Consider the following 21,571-nt stretch of genomic DNA (forward strand, 5'->3'; position numbering starts at 1 on the left):
TTTCGGAACCTTTGATCTATTCCACGATGTTCTGTTATCTTCACACCTCATCCAGCGTAGCCATTGTAGTTATTTTAATTTGTATTTTATTTAACCTTTATGGAACTTTTATTTAACCTTTTATTTAACTAAAGGGCAAGTCAGTTAAGAACAAATTCTTACTTACATTGTGGCCGACCGGGGAACAGTGGGTTAACTGCCTTGTTCAGGGGAACAGTGGGTTAACTGTCTTGTTCAGGGGAACAGTGGGATTAACTGCCTTGTTCAGGGGAACAGTGGGTTAACTGCCTTGTTCAGGGGAACAGTGGGTTAACTGCCTGTTCAGGGGAACAGTGTGTTAACTGCCTTGTTCAGGGGAACAGTGGGTTAACTGCCTTGTTCAGGGGAACAGTGGGTTAACTGCCTTGTTCAGGGGAACAGTGGGTTAACTGCCTTGTTCAGGGGAACAGTGGGTTAACTGCCTTGTTCAGGGGAACAGTGGGTTAACTGCCTTGTTCAGGGAACAGTGGGTTAACTGCCTTGTTCAGGGAACAGTGGGTTAACTTCCTTGTTCAGGGAACAGTGGGTTAACTGCCTTGTTCAGGGAACAGTGGGTTAACTGCCTTGTTCAGGGGAACAGCTAGTTAACTGCCTTGTTCAGGGGAACAGTGGGTTAACTGCCTTGTTCAGGGAACAGCGGGTTAACTGCCTTGTTCATCGGAACAGTGGGTTAACTGCCTTTCAGGGGAACAGTGGGTTAACTGCCTCGTTCAGGGGAACAGTGGGTTGGATGTCCTTTTCAGGGTGGACCATTGGGTTAACTACCTTGTTCAGGAAACTGTGGGTTAAAAACTGCCTTGTTCAGTTCCTGAACAAACTGGGTTAACTGCCTTGTTCAGCAACAGTGGGTTAACTGCCTTGTTCAAACAGTGGGTTAAATATTTTGTTCCCAGGGGAACAGTGGGTTAACTGGCACTTGTTCAGGGGAACCATGGGTTAACTGTCCTTGTTCAAACTCCTGGGTTAACTGCCTTGTTCAGGGGCAGAACGACAGTTTTTTTTAACCTTTGTCAGCTCGGGGAATCAATCTAGCAACATTCGATCTAGCAACCTTATTCCGGTATACAGTGAGTATACCAAACATTAAGAACACCATCCTAATATTGAGTTACACAAGTTGGCTGGATGTCCTTTTGAGTGGTGGACCATTGTTGATACACAGAGGAAACTGCTGAGCGTGAAAAACCCAGCAGCGTTGCAGTTCCTGACACAAACTGTTGCTCCTGGCACCTACTACCATACCCTGTTCAAAAGGCACTAAAATATTTTGTCTTGCCCAGACACCCTCTGAATGGCACTCACACACCATCCATGTCTCAATTGTCTCAAGGCTTAAAACTCCTTCTTTAACCCGTCTCCTCCCCTTCACCTACACTGATTGAAGTTGATTTAACAAGTGACATCAATAAGGGATCATAGCTTTCACCTGGATTCACCTGGTCATGGAAAGAGCAGCTGTTCTTAATGTTTTGTACACTCTGTATAGCAAGACCCATAAAACATTGTGCTTAGCTTTGTGTGCGTCATTGTACTGTACAGTGGACACACACACACAGAGTGTAGTGTTTGGTATGTGAGTGTATGTGTGTGGAGAATGAGTGATATAGACACAGGACACACACACACACAGATATAGACACAGGACACACACACTATGTGACACAGGTGTGTGTGTGTGTGTGATATAGACACAGGACATACACACACACAGATATAGACAACCTGGACTCCTCCAACCCTCCACCCAGATATAGACACAGGACATACCCAGCAGATATAGACACAGGACATACATCCCACAGATATGCACACAGGACACACTCCTCCATGGATGGGAGGGAACAGGGTTGTGGAGGGACACAACAAATTGAAACAGCGGGAGATTTAGCACACAGCTGTCCTGTTTCCTTTCACTGGGAGGGACACACACACACACAGATATAGACACAGGACACACACACACACAGATATAGACACAGGACACACACACACAGATATAGACACAGGACACACACACACACAGATATAGACACAGGACACACACACACACAGATATAGACACAGGACACACACACACAGATATAGACACAGGACACACACACACACAGAGACAGAGAAGGAAGGACATACACAGACACAATCTACAGGACCTCAGCCACCCTGGGACTCAAAGAGGGAGGGAGTTACTATCAGACACAATCTACAGGACCTCAGCCACCCTGGGACTCAAAGAGGGAGGGAGTTACTATCAGACACAATCTACAGGACCTCAGCCACCCTGGGACTCAAAGAGGGAGGGAGTTACTATCAGACACAATCTACAGGACCTCAGCCACCCTGGGACTCAAAGAGGGAGGGAGTTACTATCAGACACAATCTACAGGACCTCAGCCACCCTGGGACTCAAAGAGGGAGGGAGTTACTATCAGACACAATCTACAGGACCTCAGCCACCCTGGGACTCAAAGAGGGAGGGAGTTACTATCAGACACAATCTACAGGACCTCAGCCACCCTGGGACTCAAAGAGGGAGGGAGTTACTATCAGACACAATCTACAGGACCTCAGCCACCCTGGGACTCAAAGAGGGAGGGAGTTACTATCAGACACAATCTACAGGACCTCAGCCACCCTGGGACTCAAAGAGGGAGGGAGTTACTATCAGACACAATCTACAGGACCTCAGCCACCCTGGGACTCAAAGAGGGAGGGAGTTACTATCAGACACAATCTACAGGACCTCAGCCACCCTGGGACTCAAAGAGGGAGGGAGTTACTATCAGACACAATCTACAGGACCTCAGCCACCCTGGGACTCAAAGAGGGAGGAGTTACTATCAGACACACCCTGGGACTCTTACTACAGGACCTCAGCCACCCTGGGACTCAAAGAGGGAGGGAGTTACTATCAGACACAATCTACAGGACCTCAGCCACCCTGGGACTCAAAGAGGGAGGGAGTTACTATCAGACACAATCTACAGGACCTCAGCCACCCTGGGACTCACACTGATTACTCCTCCATGGATGGGAGGGAACAGGGTTGTGGAGGGACTCAACAAAGAGGGAGGGAGTTACTATCAGACACAATCTACAGGACCTCAGCCACCCTGGGACTCACACTGATTACTCCTCCATGGATGGGAGGGAACAGGGTTGTGGAGGGACTCAACAAAGAGGGAGGGAGTTACTATCAGACACAATCTACAGGACCTCAGCCACCCTGGGACTCAAAGAGGGAGGGAGTTACTATCAGACACAATCTACAGGACCTCAGCCACCCTGGGACTCAAAGAGGGAGGGAGTTACTATCAGACACAATCTACAGGACCTCAGCCACCCTGGGACTCAAAGAGGGAGGGAGTTACTATCAGACACAATCTACAGGACCTCAGCCACCCTGGGACTCACACTGATTACTCCTCCATGGATGGGAGGGAACAGGGTTGTGGAGGGACTCAACAAAGAGGGAGGGAGTTACTATCAGACACAATCTACAGGACCTCAGCCACCCTGGGACTCAAAGAGGGAGGGAGTTACTATCAGACACAATCTACAGGACCTCAGCCACCCTGGGACTCAAAGAGGGAGGGAGTTACTATCAGACACAATCTACAGGACCTCAGCCACCCTGGGACTCAAAGAGGGAGGGAGTTACTATCAGACACAATCTACAGGACCTCAGCCACCCTGGGACTCAAAGACTGATTACTCCTCCATGGATGGGAGGGAACAGGGTTGTGGAGGGACTCAACAAAGAGGGAGGGAGTTACTATCAGACACAATCTACAGGACCTCAGCCACCCTGGGACTCAAAGAGGGAGGGAGTTACTATCAGACACAATCTACAGGACCTCAGCCACCCTGGGACTCACACTGATTACTCCTCCATGGATGGGAGGGAACAGGGTTGTGGAGGGACTCAACAAAGAGGGAGGGAGTTACTATCAGACACAATCTACAGGACCTCAGCCACCCTGGGACTCACACTGATTACTCCTCCATGGATGGGAGTTACTATCAGAACAGGGTTGTGGAGGGACTCAACAAAGAGGGAGGGAGTTACTATCAGACACAATCTACAGGACCTCAGCCACCCTGGGACTCACACTGATTACTCCTCCATGGATGGGAGGGAACAGGGTTGTGGAGGGACTCAACAAAGAGGGAGGGAGTTACTATCAGACACAATCTACAGGACCTCAGCCACCCTGGGACTCACACTGATTACTCCTCCATGGATGGGAGGGAACAGGGTTGTGGAGGGACTCAACAAAGAGGGAGGGAGTTACTATCAGACACAATCTACAGGACCTCAGCCACCCTGGGACTCAAAGAGGGAGGGAGTTACTATCAGACACAATCTACAGGACCTCAGCCACCCTGGGACTCAAAGAGGGAGGGAGTTACTATCAGACACAATCTACAGGACCTCAGCCACCCTGGGACTCACACTGATTACTCCTCCATGGATGGGAGGGAACAGGGTTGTGGAGGGACTCAACAAAGAAAGGGAGGGAGTTACTATCAGACACAATCTACAGGACCTCAGCCACCCTGGGACTCACACTGATTACTCCTCCATGGATGGGAGGGAACAGGGTTGTGGAGGGACTCAACAAAGAGGGAGGGAGTTACTATCAGACACAATCTACAGGACCTCAGCCACCCTGGGACTCACACTGATTACTCCTCCATGGATGGGAGGGAACAGGGTTGTGGAGGGACTCAACAAAGAGGGAGGGAGTTACTATCAGACACAATCTACAGGACCTCAGCCACCCTGGGACTCAAAGAGGGAGGGAGTTACTATCAGACACAATCTACAGGACCTCAGCCACCCTGGGACTCACACTGATTACTCCTCCATGGATGGGAGGGAACAGGGTTGTGGAGGGACTCAACAAAGAGGGAGGGAGTTACTATCAGACACAATCTACAGGACCTCAGCCACCCTGGGACTCACACTGATTACTCCTCCATGGATGGGAGGGAACAGGGTTGTGGAGGGACTCAACAAAGAGGGAGGGAGTTACTATCAGACACAATCTACAGGACCTCAGCCACCCTGGGACTCAAAGAGGGAGGGAGTTACTATCAGACACAATCTACAGGACCTCAGCCACCCTGGGACTCACACTGATTACTCCTCCATGGATGGGAGGGAACAGGGTTGTGGAGGGACTCAACAAAGAGGGAGGGAGTTACTATCAGACACAATCTACAGGACCTCAGCCACCCTGGGACTCAAAGAGGGAGGGAGTTACTATCAGACACAATCTACAGGACCTCAGCCACCCTGGGACTCAAAGAGGGAGGGAGTTACTATCAGACACAATCTACAGGACCTCAGCCACCCTGGGACTCAAAGAGGGAGGGAGTTACTATCAGACACAATCTACAGGACCTCAGCCACCCTGGGACTCAAAGAGGGAGGGAGTTACTATCAGACACAATCTACAGGACCTCAGCCACCCTGGGACTCAAAGAGGGAGGGAGTTACTATCAGACACAATCTACAGGACCTCAGCCACCCTGGGACTCAAAGAGGGAGGGAGTTACTATCAGACACAATCTACAGGACCTCAGCCACCCTGGGACTCAAAGAGGGAGGGAGTTACTATCAGACACAATCTACAGGACCTCAGCCACCCTGGGACTCAAAGAGGGAGGGAGTTACTATCAGACACAATCTACAGGACCTCAGCCACCCTGGGACTCAAAGAGGGAGGGAGTTACTATCAGACACAATCTACAGGACCTCAGCCACCCTGGGACTCAAAGAGGGAGGGAGTTACTATCAGACACAATCTACAGGACCTCAGCCACCCTGGGACTCAAAGAGGGAGGGAGTTACTATCAGACACAATCTACAGGACCTCAGCCACCCTGGGACTCACACTGATTACTCCTCCATGGATGGGAGGGAACAGGGTTGTGGAGGGACTCAACAAAGAGGGAGGGAGTTACTATCAGACACAATCTACAGGACCTCAGCCACCCTGGGACTCACACTGGGAGGGAGTTACTCCTCCATGGATGGGAGGGAACAGGGTTGTGGAGGGACTCAACAAAGAGGGAGGGAGTTACTATCAGACACAATCTACAGGACCTCAGCCACCCTGGGACTCAAAGAGGGAGGGAGTTACTATCAGACACAATCTACAGGACCTCAGCCACCCTGGGACTCAAAGAGGGAGGGAGTTACTATCAGACACAATCTACAGGACCTCAGCCACCCTGGGACTCAAAGAGGGAGGGAGTTACTATCAGACACAATCTACAGGACCTCAGCCACCCTGGGACTCACACTGATTACTCCTCCATGGATGGGAGGGAACAGGGTTGTGGAGGGACTCAACAAAGAGGGAGGGAGTTACTATCAGACACAATCTACAGGACCTCAGCCACCCTGGGACTCAAAGAGGGAGGGAGTTACTATCAGACACAATCTACAGGACCTCAGCCACCCTGGGACTCAAAGAGGGAGGGAGTTACTATCAGACACAATCTACAGGACCTCAGCCACCCTGGGACTCAAAGAGGGAGGGAGTTACTATCAGACACAATCTACAGGACCTCAGCCACCCTGGGACTCACACTGATTACTCCTCCATGGATGGGAGGGAACAGGGTTGTGGAGGGACTCAACAAAGAGGGAGGGAGTTACTATCAGACACAATCTACAGGACCTCAGCCACCCTGGGACTCAAAGAGGGAGGGAGTTACTATCAGACACAATCTACAGGACCTCAGCCACCCTGGGACTCACACTGATTACTCCTCCATGGATGGGAGGGAACAGGGTTGTGGAGGGACTCAACAAAGAGGGAGGGAGTTACTATCAGACACAATCTACAGGACCTCAGCCACCCTGGGACTCACACTGATTACTCCTCCATGGATGGGAGGGAACAGGGTTGTGGAGGGACTCAACAAAGAGGGAGGGAGTTACTATCAGACACAATCTACAGGACCTCAGCCACCCTGGGACTCACACTGATTACTCCTCCATGGATGGGAGGGAACAGGGTTGTGGAGGGACTCAACAAAGAGGGAGGGAGTTACTATCAGACACAATCTACAGGACCTCAGCCACCCTGGGACTCAAAGAGGGAGGGAGTTACTATCAGACACAATCTACAGGACCTCAGCCACCCTGGGACTCACACTGATTACTCCTCCATGGATGGGAGGGAACAGGGTTGTGGAGGGACTCAACAAAGAGGGAGGGAGTTACTATCAGACACAATCTACAGGACCTCAGCCACCCTGGGACTCACACTGATTACTCCTCCATGGATGGGAGGGAACAGGGTTGTGGAGGGACTCAACAAAGAGGGAGGGAGTTACTATCAGACACAATCTACAGGACCTCAGCCACCCTGGGACTCAAAGAGGGAGGGAGTTACTATCAGACACAATCTACAGGACCTCAGCCACCCTGGGACTCACACTGATTACTCCTCCATGGATGGGAGGGAACAGGGTTGTGGAGGGACTCAACAAAGAGGGAGGGAGTTACTATCAGACACAATCTACAGGACCTCAGCCACCCTGGGACTCAAAGAGGGAGGGAGTTACTATCAGACACAATCTACAGGACCTCAGCCACCCTGGGACTCAAAGAGGGAGGGAGTTACTATCAGACACAATCTACAGGACCTCAGCCACCCTGGGACTCAAAGAGGGAGGGAGTTACTATCAGACACAATCTACAGGACCTCAGCCACCCTGGGACTCAAAGAGGGAGGGAGTTACTATCCATGGATGGGGATCTAACAGGACCTCAGCCACCCTGGGACTCAAAGAGGGAGGGAGTTACTATCAGACACAATCTACAGGACCTCAGCCACCCTGGGACTCAAAGAGGGAGGGAGTTACTATCAGACACAATCTACAGGACCTCAGCCACCCTGGGACTCAAAGAGGAGGGAGTTACTCCTCCATGGATGGGAGGGAACAGGACCTCAGCCACCCTGGGACTCAAAGAGGGAGGGAGTTACTATCAGACACAATCTACAGGACCTCAGCCACCCTGGGACTCAAAGAGGGAGGGAGTTACTATCAGACACAATCTACAGGACCTCAGCCACCCTGGGACTCAAAGAGGGAGGGAGTTACTATCAGACACAATCTACAGGACCTCAGCCACCCTGGGACTCAAAGAGGGAGGGAGTTACTATCAGACACAATCTACAGGACCTCAGCCACCCTGGGACTCAAAGAGGGAGGGAGTTACTATCAGACACAATCTACAGGACCTCAGCCACCCTGGGACTCAAAGAGGGAGGGAGTTACTATCAGACACAACAAGCTTGATATTTCTTATGTTGATTTATTATCTATAAGGATGAAACTGACCATAAACAAAATAGATGGAAATTGTGTCTTCCTGTCATTTAATAGTTCTGACACAAGACCTTCAGTGTTTATTTATCAGATAACAATGTATAGTAATAATTGTTTTTTACACATTGTATATTGACATTGTATTGCTCACACTACCGTTCAAAAGTTTGGGGTCACTTAGAAATGTCCTTGTTTTTATTTTTGAAAGAAAAGTTTTTTAGAAAATTGTGTCCCCACTAAAATAACATCAAATTGATCAGAAATACAGTGTAGACATTGTTCATGTTGTAAATGACTATTGTAGCTGGAAACGGCAGATTTTTAATGGAATAATTACATAATGCAGTATCTACAGTTTACAATTGGCTCATTCATCCCCCTCCTCTCCCCTGTAACTATTCCCCAGGTCATTGCTGCAAATGAGAACGTGTTCTCAGTCAACTTACCTGGTAAACTAACGGATGAATAAAATAAAAAATAGGTGTCAAGGCCCATTATCAGAAACCATCACTCCTGTGTTCCAATGGCACGTTGTGTTAGCTAATCCAAGTTTATCATTTTAAAAGGCTAATTGATCATTAGAAAACCCTTTTGCATTTATGTCAGCACAGCTGAAAACTGTTGTTCTGATTAAAGAAGCAATAAAACTGGCCTTAGACTAGTTGAGTATCTGGAGCATCAGCATTTGTGGGTTCGATTACAGGCTCAAAATGGCCAGAAACAAAACACCAGTCTCAATGTCAACACTGAAGAGGCGACTCTGAATTTGAGATGCTGGCCTTCTAGGCAGAGTTGCAAAAAAAAGCCATATCTCAGACTGACCAATAAGAAGAAAATATTAAGATGGGCAAAGAACACAGACACTGGACAGAGGAACTCTGCCTAGAAGGCCAGCATCCCGGAGTCGCCTCTTCACTGTTGAGTTGAGACTGGTGTTTTGTCCAACTATTTAATGAAGGTGCCAGTTAAGGACTTGTTGTTTTTTCTTAAACTAGACTCTCTAATGAGAAGTGTCCTCTTGCTCAGTTTTTGCACCGGGGCCTCCCAGATCCTCTTTCTATTCTGGTTAGAGCCAGTTTGCGCTGTTCTGTGAAGGGAGTAGTACACAGCGTTCTACAAGAACTTCAGTTTCTTGGCAATTTCTCTTTAGCCTTCATTTCTCAGAACAAGAATAGACTGACCTTGAGTTTCAGAAGAAAGTTCTTTGTTTCTGGCCATTTTGAGCCTGTAATCAAACCCACAAATGCTGATGCTCCAGATACTCAACTAGTCAAAGAAGGCCACTTTTATTGCTTCTTTAATCAGAACAACAGTTTTCAGCTGTGCTAACATTATTGCAAAAGGGTTTTCTAATGATCCATTAGCATTTTAAAATGATAAACTTGGATTAGCTAACACAATGTGCCATTGGAACACAGGAGTGATGGTTTCTGATTTGGGCCTCTGTAATCCTAAAGATATTCCATTAAAAATCAGCCATTTCCAGCAACAATAGTCATTTACAACATTAACAATGTCTACACTGTATTTCTGATCAATTTGATGTTATTTTAATGGACCAAAAATGTGCTTTTCTTTCAAAAACAAAGACATTTCTAAGTGACCCCAAACTTTTGAACGAAAATGTATTAGAATACCTTTTTTGTTGTCCAACAGACATCTAAGATCTCCACCAATGAGAAGATGCCTTGTTGTTTTTGTCCATTAGAAATCTAAGATCTCCACCAATGAGAAGAGGCCTTGTTGTTGTTGTCCAACAGACATCTAAGATCTCCACCAATGAGAAGATGCCTTGTTGTTTTTGTCCATTAGAAATCTAAGATCTCCACTAATGAGAAGATGCCTTGTTGTTTTTGTCCATTAGAAATTTAAGATCTCCACTAATGAGAAGATGCCTTGTTGTTTTGTCCATTACAAATTTAAGATCTCCACCAATGAGAAGATGCCTTGTTGTTTTTGTCCATTAGAAATCTAAGATCTCCACCAATGAGAAGAGGCCTTGTTGTTGTTGTCCAACAGACATCTAAGATCTCCACCAATGAGAAGATGCCTTGTTGTTTTTGTCCATTAGAAATCTAAGATCTCCACCAATGAGAAGATGCCTTGTTGTTGTTGTCCAACAGACATCTAAGATCTCCACCAATGAGAAGATGCCTTGTTGTTTTTGTCCATTAGAAATCTAAGATCTCCACCAATGAGAAGATGCCTTGTTGTTGTTGTCCAACAGACATCTAAGATCTCCACCAATGAGAAGATGCCTTGTTGTTTTTGTCCATTAGAAATCTAAGATCTCCACCAATGAGAAGAGGCCTTGTTGTTGTTGTCCATTAGAAATCTAAGATCTCCACCAATGAGAAGAGGCCTTGTTGTTGTTGTCCAACAGACATCTAAGATCTCCACCAATGAGAAGATGCCTTGTTGTTTTTGTCCATTAGAAATCTAAGATCTCCACCAATGAGAAGACGCCTTGTTGTTTTTGTCCATTAGAAATCTAAGATCTCCACCAATGAGAAGATGCCTTGTTGTTGTTGTCCATTAGAAATCTAAGATCTCCACCAATGAGAAGAGGCCTTGTTGTTGTTGTCCAACAGACATCTAAGATCTCCACCAATGAGAAGATGCCTTGTTGTTTTTGTCCATTAGAAATCTAAGATCTCCACCAATGAGAAGATGCCTTGTTGTTGTTGTCCATTAGACATCTAAGATCTCCACCAATGAGAAGATGCCTTGTTGTTGTTGTCCATTTAGAAATCTAAGATCTCCACCAATGAGAAGATGCCTTGTTGTTTTTGTCCATTTAGAAATCTAAGATCTCCACCAATGAGAAGATGCCTTGTTGTTTTTGTCCATTAGAAATCTAAGATCTCCACCAATGAGAAGATGCCTTGTTGTTGTTGTCCATTAGAAATCTAAGATCTCCACCAATGAGAAGATGCCTTGTTGTTGTTGTCCAACAGACATCTAAGTTCTCCACCAATGAGAAGATGCCTTGTTGTTTTTGTCCATTAGAAATCTAAGATCTCCACTAATGAGAAGATGCCTTGTTGTTGTTGTCCATTTAGAAATCCAAGATCTCCACCTATGAGAAGATGCCTTGTTGTTGTTGTCCATTTAGAAATCCAAGATCTCCACCTATGAGAAGATGTGGGCGTTTATGAGCAGCAGGAAGAACACAGCTCTGGTGAAGAACAACAGAGAGGGGATCACCAGGGTGCTGACCACAGACTACGCTATGTTGATGGAGTCTACCAGCATAGAGTACATCAGTCAGAGGAACTGTAACCTCACGCAGATAGGAGGACTCATAGACTCCAAGGGCTACGGAGTGGGTACACCAATAGGTAAGAGTCTTCTTCTACTTCTTCTTCTTCTTATTGTTCTTCTTCTTGTTCTTCTTCCATATGTAGAACTGAAGAAGAAGAAAAAATGTCTGTGTTTGAAGACTGCAATCTTGTGTAGAATAATAGAGGGCCTTATCTCTTCCTCTCAACTTCCTTCTTACTTCTCCTGTCATACCCCAGGCTCCCCTTACAGAGACAAGGTGACCATTGCCATCCTGCAGCTCCAGGAAGAAGGGAAGCTTCACATGATGAAGGAGAAGTGGTGGAGAGGGAACGGTTGTCCTGAGGAGGACAACAAAGAGGCCAGCGCGTTGGGCGTGGAGAACATCGGTGGCATCTTTATCGTCCTGGCGGCCGGACTCGTCCTGTCCGTGTTCGTGGCCATCGGAGAGTTCATCTACAAGGCCAGGAAGAACTCTGACATAGAGGAGGTGAGTGAAGAGGACCTATTTCTCTGCTGACTGAGTTATGGATCTGGAGGAGAGAGGAGCGCCTCCAACTGGACTGGATGTGTTACTGCAGCATGCAGAGGAGGTGGAGGGGAGGAGAAGTGCTTTGGGTTCTATAGATATCAGATACATGAAAAACTGTTATTGTTGCAGATATGTTTTCTCAACAGGTAACATTATTGAATATAAGGAGGAGCGTTGCTTTAACGTCAACCCTGATAGACACGGGTATTACAGCATCAACACAAACATAGTTATTAAGTAATCAAGACTTTGTTTTCAGTTACGAATTTGGCTAACTTCATCTTATATGGCATCCTATTCCCTATATAGTGTACTACTTTAGACCAGAGCCCTATGGCACCCTATTCTAAAGTAGTGCACGATATAGGGAATAGGGTCCCATAGGGACTGTGCATGTCTAATTTTCTAATTTCCCCTTTTTGTTATTTCTGTTTGTTTTCCATCTCTATTTCTGTCATGCCTGTCCCCCATCCGCCCCACCTAACCCTAACCCACCTATAACCCATCATGCTTGCCCTAACCCACCGACTGTATAACCCATCATGCCTGCCCTAACCCACCTATAACCCATCATGCCTGCCCTAACCCACCTAAAACCCATCATGCTTGCCCTAACCCTAACCCACCTATAACCCATCATGCCTGCCCTAACCCACCTAAAACCCATCATGCCTGCCCTAACCCACCTATAACCAATCATGCTTGCCCTAACCCTAACCCACCTAAAACCCGTCATGCTTGCCCTAACCCACCTACTGTATAACCCATCATGCTTGCCCTAACCCACCTATAACCCATCATGCTTGTCCAAACCCCCTAAAACCCATCATGCTTGCCCTAACCCACCTATAACCCATCATGCTTGTCCAAACCCCCTAAAACCCATCATGCTTGCCCTAACCCACCTATAACCCATCATGCTTGTCCAAACCCCCTAAAACCATCATGCTTGCCCTAACCCACCTAAAACCCACCATGCCTGCCCGAACCCACCTATAACCCATCATGCTTGCCCTAACCCACCTACTGTATAACCCATCATGCCTGCCCTAACCCACCTATAACCCATCATGCCTGCCCTAACCCACCTATAACCAATCATGCTTGCCCTAACCCTAACCCACCTAAAACCCATCATGCTTGCCCTAACCCACCTATAACCCATCATGCTTGCCCAAACCCACCTAAAACCCATCATGCTTGCCCTAACCCACCTAAAACCCATCATGCCTGCCCTAAACCACCTAAAACCCATCATGCCTGCCCTAACCCACCTATAACCCATCATGCTTGCCCTAACCCACCTATAACCCATCATGCTTGCCCTAACCCACCTATAACCCATCATGCTTGCCCTAACCCACCTATAACCAATCATGCTTGCCCTAACCCACCTATAACCCATCATGCTTGCCCTAACCCACCTACTGTATAACCCATCATGCCTCCCTAACCCACCTAAAACCCATCATGCCTGCCCTAACCCACCTATAACCCATCATGCTTGCCCTAACCCACCTATAACCCATCATGCTTGCCCTAACCCACCTATAACCCATCATGCTTGCCCTAACCCACCTATAACCCATCATGCATGCCCTAACCCTAACCCACCTATAACCCATCAGGCCTTTTGTTTCTTCTACGGGGTTCAGTCCCGCCAGTTCCAGCGCCGTGACAGCGCCTCCTCCTCCTCTGCCACCTCTCTGTCCACTGACCTGGAGAGTGGTCGGCTGCTGGGGGACGATGATGACATAGAGTAGCCTCCCCAACCCCCCCAGCCCTGCCCAGGCTAGCCTCCGCCACACACACGCTAGAAGTTTAGGTTTGTAACACACGTCCGTCCCACTGTCTGTCTGTTCGTGACCTACGACCTATAGTCAAGTCCTGGTTTCTTAGTTCCCCTGTTTGAGTATTTCATCCGTCTATGCCCCCCCCCCAGCTATTTCCTATAACCTTCAACCTCTTGTAACCTCTGACCTCAACCTCAGGTAGTCTCTGTCCTCTGACCTCATACTGCTTCTCCCAGAGTCCTGTAGTTGGGTTTCTCTCAGTCCCCTTAGTAAGTTCCTTAGCAACAAACCGTATTATTATTGTGTATTTCCATGCAGATTCTTTGTTTCTTATCAATTCGAGGGAGGAGGGGTGTTTTCATTAAATCTTTAGACCTATAAATTAGTAATTAGTAAATTCTCCTAATAAATAAAATGCTAATTAATTACTTAAAAATCATACAATGTGATTTTCTGGCTTTTTGTTTTAGATTCCGTCTCTCACAGTTGAAGTGTACCTATGATTTAAAAAATGACAGACATCTACATGCTTTGTAAGTAGGAAAACCTGCAAAATCGGCAGTGTATCAAATACTTGTTTTCCCCACTATATTGTATCAACTCATACTTACATCAATTTAGGGCTTTAGACATTGTTTCAACTCAATGTATCTGTGGCTAGTAACATTTGACTGATCTCTAAAACGGTTAGCAATAACGTGATAAGAAATAACCTGGTTATCAATAGCATAGTTAGCAAGAACATGATAAGCAATAAATTGGTTATCAGTAGCATAGTTAGCAGTTAGCAATAACCTGGTTATCAATAGCATAGTTAGCAGTTAGCAATAAACTGGTTATCAATAGCATAGTTAGCAGTTAGCAATAAACTGGTTATCAATAGCATAGTTAGCGGTTAGCAATAAACTGGTTATCAATAGCCTGGTTAGCGGTTAGCAATAACATGGTTATTAATAGCATAGTTAGCAATAACCTGGTTATCATTAGCATAGTTAGCAGTTAGCAATAACCTGGTTATCAATAGCGTAGTCAGCGGTTAGCAATAACACGGTTGCCAGCAGTTAGCAATGACATGGTAAGCAATACACTGGTTATCAATAGCATAGTTAGCAGTTAGCAATAACCTGGTTATCAATAGCATAGTTAGCAGTTAGCAATAACATGGTTGTCAATAGCATAGTTAGCAGTTAGCAATGACATGGTAAGCTAGCAACAACATGATTACCAACTCTGGTATTGGTCCGATAGTTTTCTGGCCTCCATCAGCTTTGTTGGTTCAGAACCATGGGTGAACAAAAGGGTTAGCGTCACCTAGTGTCAACTGGCCTTTAAAATATATATTTGTAATAAGTAAGAAAACTAAACTGATGGCGTCGTACAGTGGGTGTTAACCCCAGTTTAGAAAACAACACTATCCAAATCAACAACAACAACAAAAAACTCCTATGTGCCATTTCACTGCCTACAGGACAGAGCTTCTTAGCCAGCGTGGAAAGATCCATCCGTGTCTTATATTAAACTCACAAAGCGTTGCCTACATTCATGTTAGCTACACCAGGGTTAACCAAACAAAGTTTGATGAGTCGGTTATTTGAATCAGCTTGCAATGCCAGAGCTGTGGGTCCGATTCCCACAGGGGACCAGTACAAAAAAATATACACTCACTACTGTAAGTGACTCTGGATCAGAGAATCTGTTAAATGACTCACTACCGTAAGTGACTCTGGATCAGAGAGTCTGTTAAATGACTCACTACTGTAAGTGACTCTGGATAAGAGAATCTGTTAAATGACTCACTACCGTAAGTGACTCTGGATCAGAGAGTCTGTTAAATGACTCACTACTGTAAGTGACTCTGGATAAGAGAGACTGAAATGACTCACTACTGTAAGTGACCCTGGATCAGAGAGTCTGTTAAATGGCTCACTACTGTAAGTGACCCTGGATCAGAGAGTCTGTTAAATGACTCACTACTGTAAGTGACTCTGGATCAGAGTCTGTTAAATGACTCACTACAGTAAGTGACTCTGGATCAGAGAGTCTGTTAAATGACTAACTACTGTAAGTGACTCTGGATAAGAGAGTCTGTTAAATGACTCACTACTGTAAGTGACTCTGGATCAGAGAGTCTGTTAAATGAATAGGGAACCGTTTTCAGACACTAAGGGGTCTTCACTCCCCATTGGACAGAGCCACTCAGCCATAGTGGAGAGATCCAATCCCATCTCTTGCAGTATGTTAGACTCACATAGAGTCACATATGGTCCCAGATCTCTCTTGAAAAATAGATTTTTATCTCAACGAGACAAAGCTGAGCTGTGTGTGGAAGTTAGGCTAACTACACACACACACTGAGAACAGGCTAACTACACACACACACACACACACACACTGAGAACAGGCTAACTACACACACACACACACACACACACACACACACACACACACACTGAGAACAGGCTAACTACACACACACTGAGAACAGGCTAACTACACACACACTGAGAACAGGCTAACTACACACACACTGAGAACAGGCTAACTACACACACACTGAGAACAGGCTAACTACACACACACTGAGAACAGGCTAACTACACACACACTGAGAACAGGCTAACTACACACACTGAGAACAGGCTAACTACACACACACTGAGAACAGGCTAACTACACACACACTGACAACAGGCTAACTACACACACACTGAGAACAGGCTAACTACACACACACACTGAGAACAGGCTAACTACACACACACTGAGAACAGGCTAACTACACACACACACTGAGAACAGGCTAACTACACACACACACTGAGAACAGGCTAACTACACACACACACTGAGAACAGGCTAACTACACACACACACTGAGAACAGGCTAACTACACACACACACTGAGAACAGGCTAACTACACACACACTGAGAACAGGCTAACTACACACACACTGAGAACAGGCTAACTACACACACACACTGAGAACAGGCTAACTAGACACACACTGAGAACAGGCTAACTACACACACACTGAGAACAGGCTAACTACACACACACTGAGAACAGGCTAACTACACACACACTGAGAACAGGCTAACTACACACAAACTGAGAACAGGCTAACTACACACACACTGAGAACAGGCTAACTACACACACACACTGAGAACAGGCTAACTACACACACACACTGAGAACAGGCTAACTACACACACACACTGAGAACAGGCTAACTACACACACACACTGAGAACAGGCTAACTACACACACACACTGAGAACAGGCTAACTACACACACACTGAGAACAGGCTAACTACACACACACTGAGAACAGGCTAACTACACACACACTGAGAACAGGCTAACTACACACACACTGAGAACAGGCTAACTAGACACACACTGAGAACAGGCTAACTACACACACACTGAGAACAGGCTAACTACACACACACTGAGAACAGGCTAACTACACACACACTGAGAACAGGCTAACTACACACAAACTGAGAACAGGCTAACTACACACACACTGAGAACAGGCTAACTACACACACTGAGAACAGGCTAACTACACACACACTGAGAACAGGCTAACTACACACACACTGAGAACAGGCTAACTACACACACTGAGAACAGGCTAACTACACACACACTGAGAACAGGCTAACTACACACACACTGACAACAGGCTAACTACACACACACTGAGAACAGGCTAACTACACACACACACTGGGAACAGGCTAACTACACACACACTGAGAACAGGCTAACTACACACACACTGAGAACAGGCTAACTACACACACACACTGAGAACAGGCTAACTACACACACACTGAGAACAGGCTAACTACACACACACTGAGAACAGGCTAACTACACACACACTGAGAACAGGCTAACTACACACACACTGAGAACAGGCTAACTACACACACACTGAGAACAGGCTAACTACACACACACTGAGAACAGGCTAACTACACACAAACTGAGAACAGGCTAACTACACACACACACTGAGAACAGGCTAACTACACACACACACTGAGAACAGGCTAACTACACACACACTGAGAACAGGCTAACTACACACACACTGAGAACAGGCTAACTACACACACACTGAGAACAGGCTAACTACACACACACTGAGAACAGGCTAACTAGACACACACTGAGAACAGGCTAACTACACACACACTGAGAACAGGCTAACTACACACACACTGAGAACAGGCTAACTACACACACACTGAGAACAGGCTAACTACACACAAACTGAGAACAGGCTAACTACACACACACTGAGAACAGGCTAACTACACACACTGAGAACAGGCTAACTACACACACACTGAGAACAGGCTAACTACACACACACTGAGAACAGGCTAACTACACACACTGAGAACAGGCTAACTACACACACACTGAGAACAGGCTAACTACACACACACTGACAACAGGCTAACTACACACACACTGAGAACAGGCTAACTACACACACACACTGGGAACAGGCTAACTACACACACACTGAGAACAGGCTAACTACACACACACACTGAGAACAGGCTAACTACACACACACACTGAGAACAGGCTAACTACACACACACACTGAGAACAGGCTAACTACACACACACACTGAGAACAGGCTAACTACACACACACACTGAGAACAGGCTAACTACACACACACTGAGAACAGGCTAACTACACACACACTGAGAACAGGCTAACTACACACACACTGAGAACAGGCTAACTACACACACACTGAGAACAGGCTAACTACACACACACTGAGAACAGGCTAACTACACACACACTGAGAACAGGCTAACTACACACACACTGAGAACAGGCTAACTACACACAAACTGAGAACAGGCTAACTACACACACACTGAGAACAGGCTAACTACACACACACTGAGAACAGGCTAACTACACACACACTGAGAACAGGCTAACTACACACACACTGAGAACAGGCTAACTACACACAAACTGAGAACAGGCTAACTACACACACACACTGAGAACAGGCTAACTACACACACACACTGAGAACAGGCTAACTACACACACACTGAGAACAGGCTAACTACACACACACTGAGAACAGGCTAACTACACACACACTGAGAACAGGCTAACTACACACACACACTGAGAACAGGCTAACTACACACACACACTGAGAACAGGCTAACTACACACACACACTGAGAACAGGCTAACTACACACACACACTGAGAACAGGCTAACTACACACACACTGAGAACAGGCTAACTACACACAAACTGAGAACAGGCTAACTACACACACACTGAGAACAGGCTAACTACACACAAACTGAGAACAGGCTAACTACACACACACTGAGAACAGGCTAACTACACACACACTGAGAACAGGCTAACTACACACACACTGAGAACAGGCTAACTACACACACACACTGAGAACAGGCTAACTACACACACACTAAGAACAGGCTAACCACACCAGGGTGTAGGATTATTACACCGTGTGAAATAAAGTTGAAATATAATCACATAAGGTAAGTTTCTAAATTGTTTTTTTGTGTGTGACGCTAAATCAAATGTAATTGCATAAAAGTTGTGAAAAAAAAGATTTAAAGTTTAAAATGACGAGGCTACCTCCTTATTCTTCCTCTAGGCAAGATCAAATTAATTTTAAAAAACATACAGACGACAATATTACGGCCACACAAATTATAATATGTAATATAGTACAGGCCCATAAATAACCTGTTCAGTCTAAACACTGTTTGCTATCATTTGATTAGTTAGATGGAGTTTAACCCCGCCCATAGATCTCCTGCTGGGTCTTCCTCCTCATTTTCATTCTCTTCCTCCTCCTCTTCCTCAGCCCCGTTAGCATTATGGTAAGTAAATATGGGCGGCTCATGCCAAGCAAAAGAGGGAATGGAGAGTGAGACGACCCTGTTTATACCGACAAGAGGTTTAAAGGGAACGTTACCACAGAGAGATATCATACTGAGAAGTCTGTCCACCATATCAGAGAAAAAGGTCAATCAAAAACAATCAAAATGAATGTGATTTTATATGCTACGTCTCAATTGGCATCCTATTGCCTTCATAGGGAACTCCTGTTGACTAGGGGCCCATAGGGTTTGGGTCAAAAGAAGTGGACTATAGTATATACGGAGGAGAGTGCTAATTGGGATACATCCATAGTCATGTAATATTTGAGTCAATTAATTTCCAAAGCCTCCAGCGTTTCTTTGTTAACAGTTTTTTACTAATTAACAAATACTTTATAATTAATTCGGCAGGTACTGTCCTATTGCCAGAAAAAAAGTAATTGGATTTTGTAAGGAAAATACTAGTTATATGATAGATTTTTTTTTTTTTTACTCACAATTACTGCTAATATCAATATTATAATTTGATTCGAACACTAACTTACAACCCTGGAGTCATGCTCTGATTAGTAACACGGATACAGCTCTCTGGAGCTATTGTTAGCCTTATTGCTAATGCTAGCCCAGATCCATGGGTTCATTGTTAGCCTCATTGCTAACGCTAGGACTTAGGGTAGCCCAATTCCTGAGCTTTATGAGTGACTCCAGGGCCATGGTTAGCCTTGTACAATTAGCCTAGCTACTCACTGTAACTACATGAGGATGTTGCCTATCGTAGCACTTGTGTTTCATTCAGATGTGTCTCTTTTATCACCCCAATATGTCTCAGCGCTACCATTAGCATAGCGTCTATTAGCGACTCTATGCTAAAGCTGGTATGCTGAGTAGCCTAATTAGCATTAGCGGTGGCTAAATGTAATTCTCTTGGTGGGCAGTGTGTCTCTTTTAGCTCTGTCATGGAGGAGCTGGGTATCTCCCTGCGCTGTCACAAAACCATCAGGCGAAGGTCACGACCCCGGGGACGATCTGGATTGGCCAGCGTCCTCTGTCACCCCAAACGCATCCTGAGGAAAGAGACTATGACGTAGGGATATCCCCGCCTATGCTTTAATGAACTGAGGAAAACTCTGGTTGTAACAGACTCTTATTGGACCCCCCAAGATCTGTTTGTTTGTATATAGTGGACTGGATGTTGTTTGTTTCTCTCTCTCTTTTGTTTTTTTGTGTATATACATAAGAGCAAATGAACATTGAGGATGTATTGTTCGTCAACCAGGAAATGAACATTGAGGATGTATTGTTCATCAACCAGGAAGTAGGAATCTGACAGTTTGGAGTGGCGATACAGTGCTTGGGTGTTTTATACATTTTACAGTGCTTGACTAGTTTATACATTTTGTGAACAAGTGTAAACAGCTCTTTTGCCTCAAAAGACCAGATCATTGAACTACTAGAGAAGAAACAAAGTCCTGAAAGAATGTTTCACTCTGGCTAAGGAGACTTCCAGACTGCATGGTGTCTTTGATGCAACAATTGTAAATGACAAAATGGGATAATCCAGGATGCTCTGTGAGATTGGACTCCTCTGTTACTGAGGATACTACCTTGGACCACTATTAACAAATCATTTTACGGC

At 45.8% G+C, this 21,571-nt stretch overlaps 1 protein-coding gene across 5 annotated transcripts in view; it reads left to right on the forward strand.

Moving 5' to 3' along the window:
* The window catches only part of grik1a (glutamate receptor, ionotropic, kainate 1a), a 122,435-nt gene extending 101,342 nt beyond the window's left edge, over positions 1 to 21,093 (forward strand). For 2 of the 5 annotated variants that reach the window (XM_042311151.1, XM_042311153.1), the window contains 3 exons: positions 11,507 to 11,732; positions 11,913 to 12,163; positions 20,871 to 21,093. In XM_042311151.1, the coding sequence (XP_042167085.1) occupies positions 11,507 to 11,732; positions 11,913 to 12,163; positions 20,871 to 21,023 (630 nt within the window). In that variant the 3' untranslated portion in view covers positions 21,024 to 21,093. Of the gene's footprint in view, positions 1 to 11,453; positions 11,733 to 11,912; positions 12,164 to 13,833; positions 14,466 to 20,870 lie in introns of those variants that run through there. The other 3 variants (XR_006080664.1, XM_042311152.1, XM_042311154.1) reach the window with 3 other exon arrangements.
* The last annotated feature ends 478 nt before the right edge of the window (positions 21,094 to 21,571 follow it).

Source organism: Oncorhynchus tshawytscha, linkage group LG33, assembly GCF_018296145.1.
Source record: "Oncorhynchus tshawytscha isolate Ot180627B linkage group LG33, Otsh_v2.0, whole genome shotgun sequence".
NCBI classification, from domain to species: Eukaryota; Metazoa; Chordata; class Actinopteri; order Salmoniformes; family Salmonidae; genus Oncorhynchus; species Oncorhynchus tshawytscha.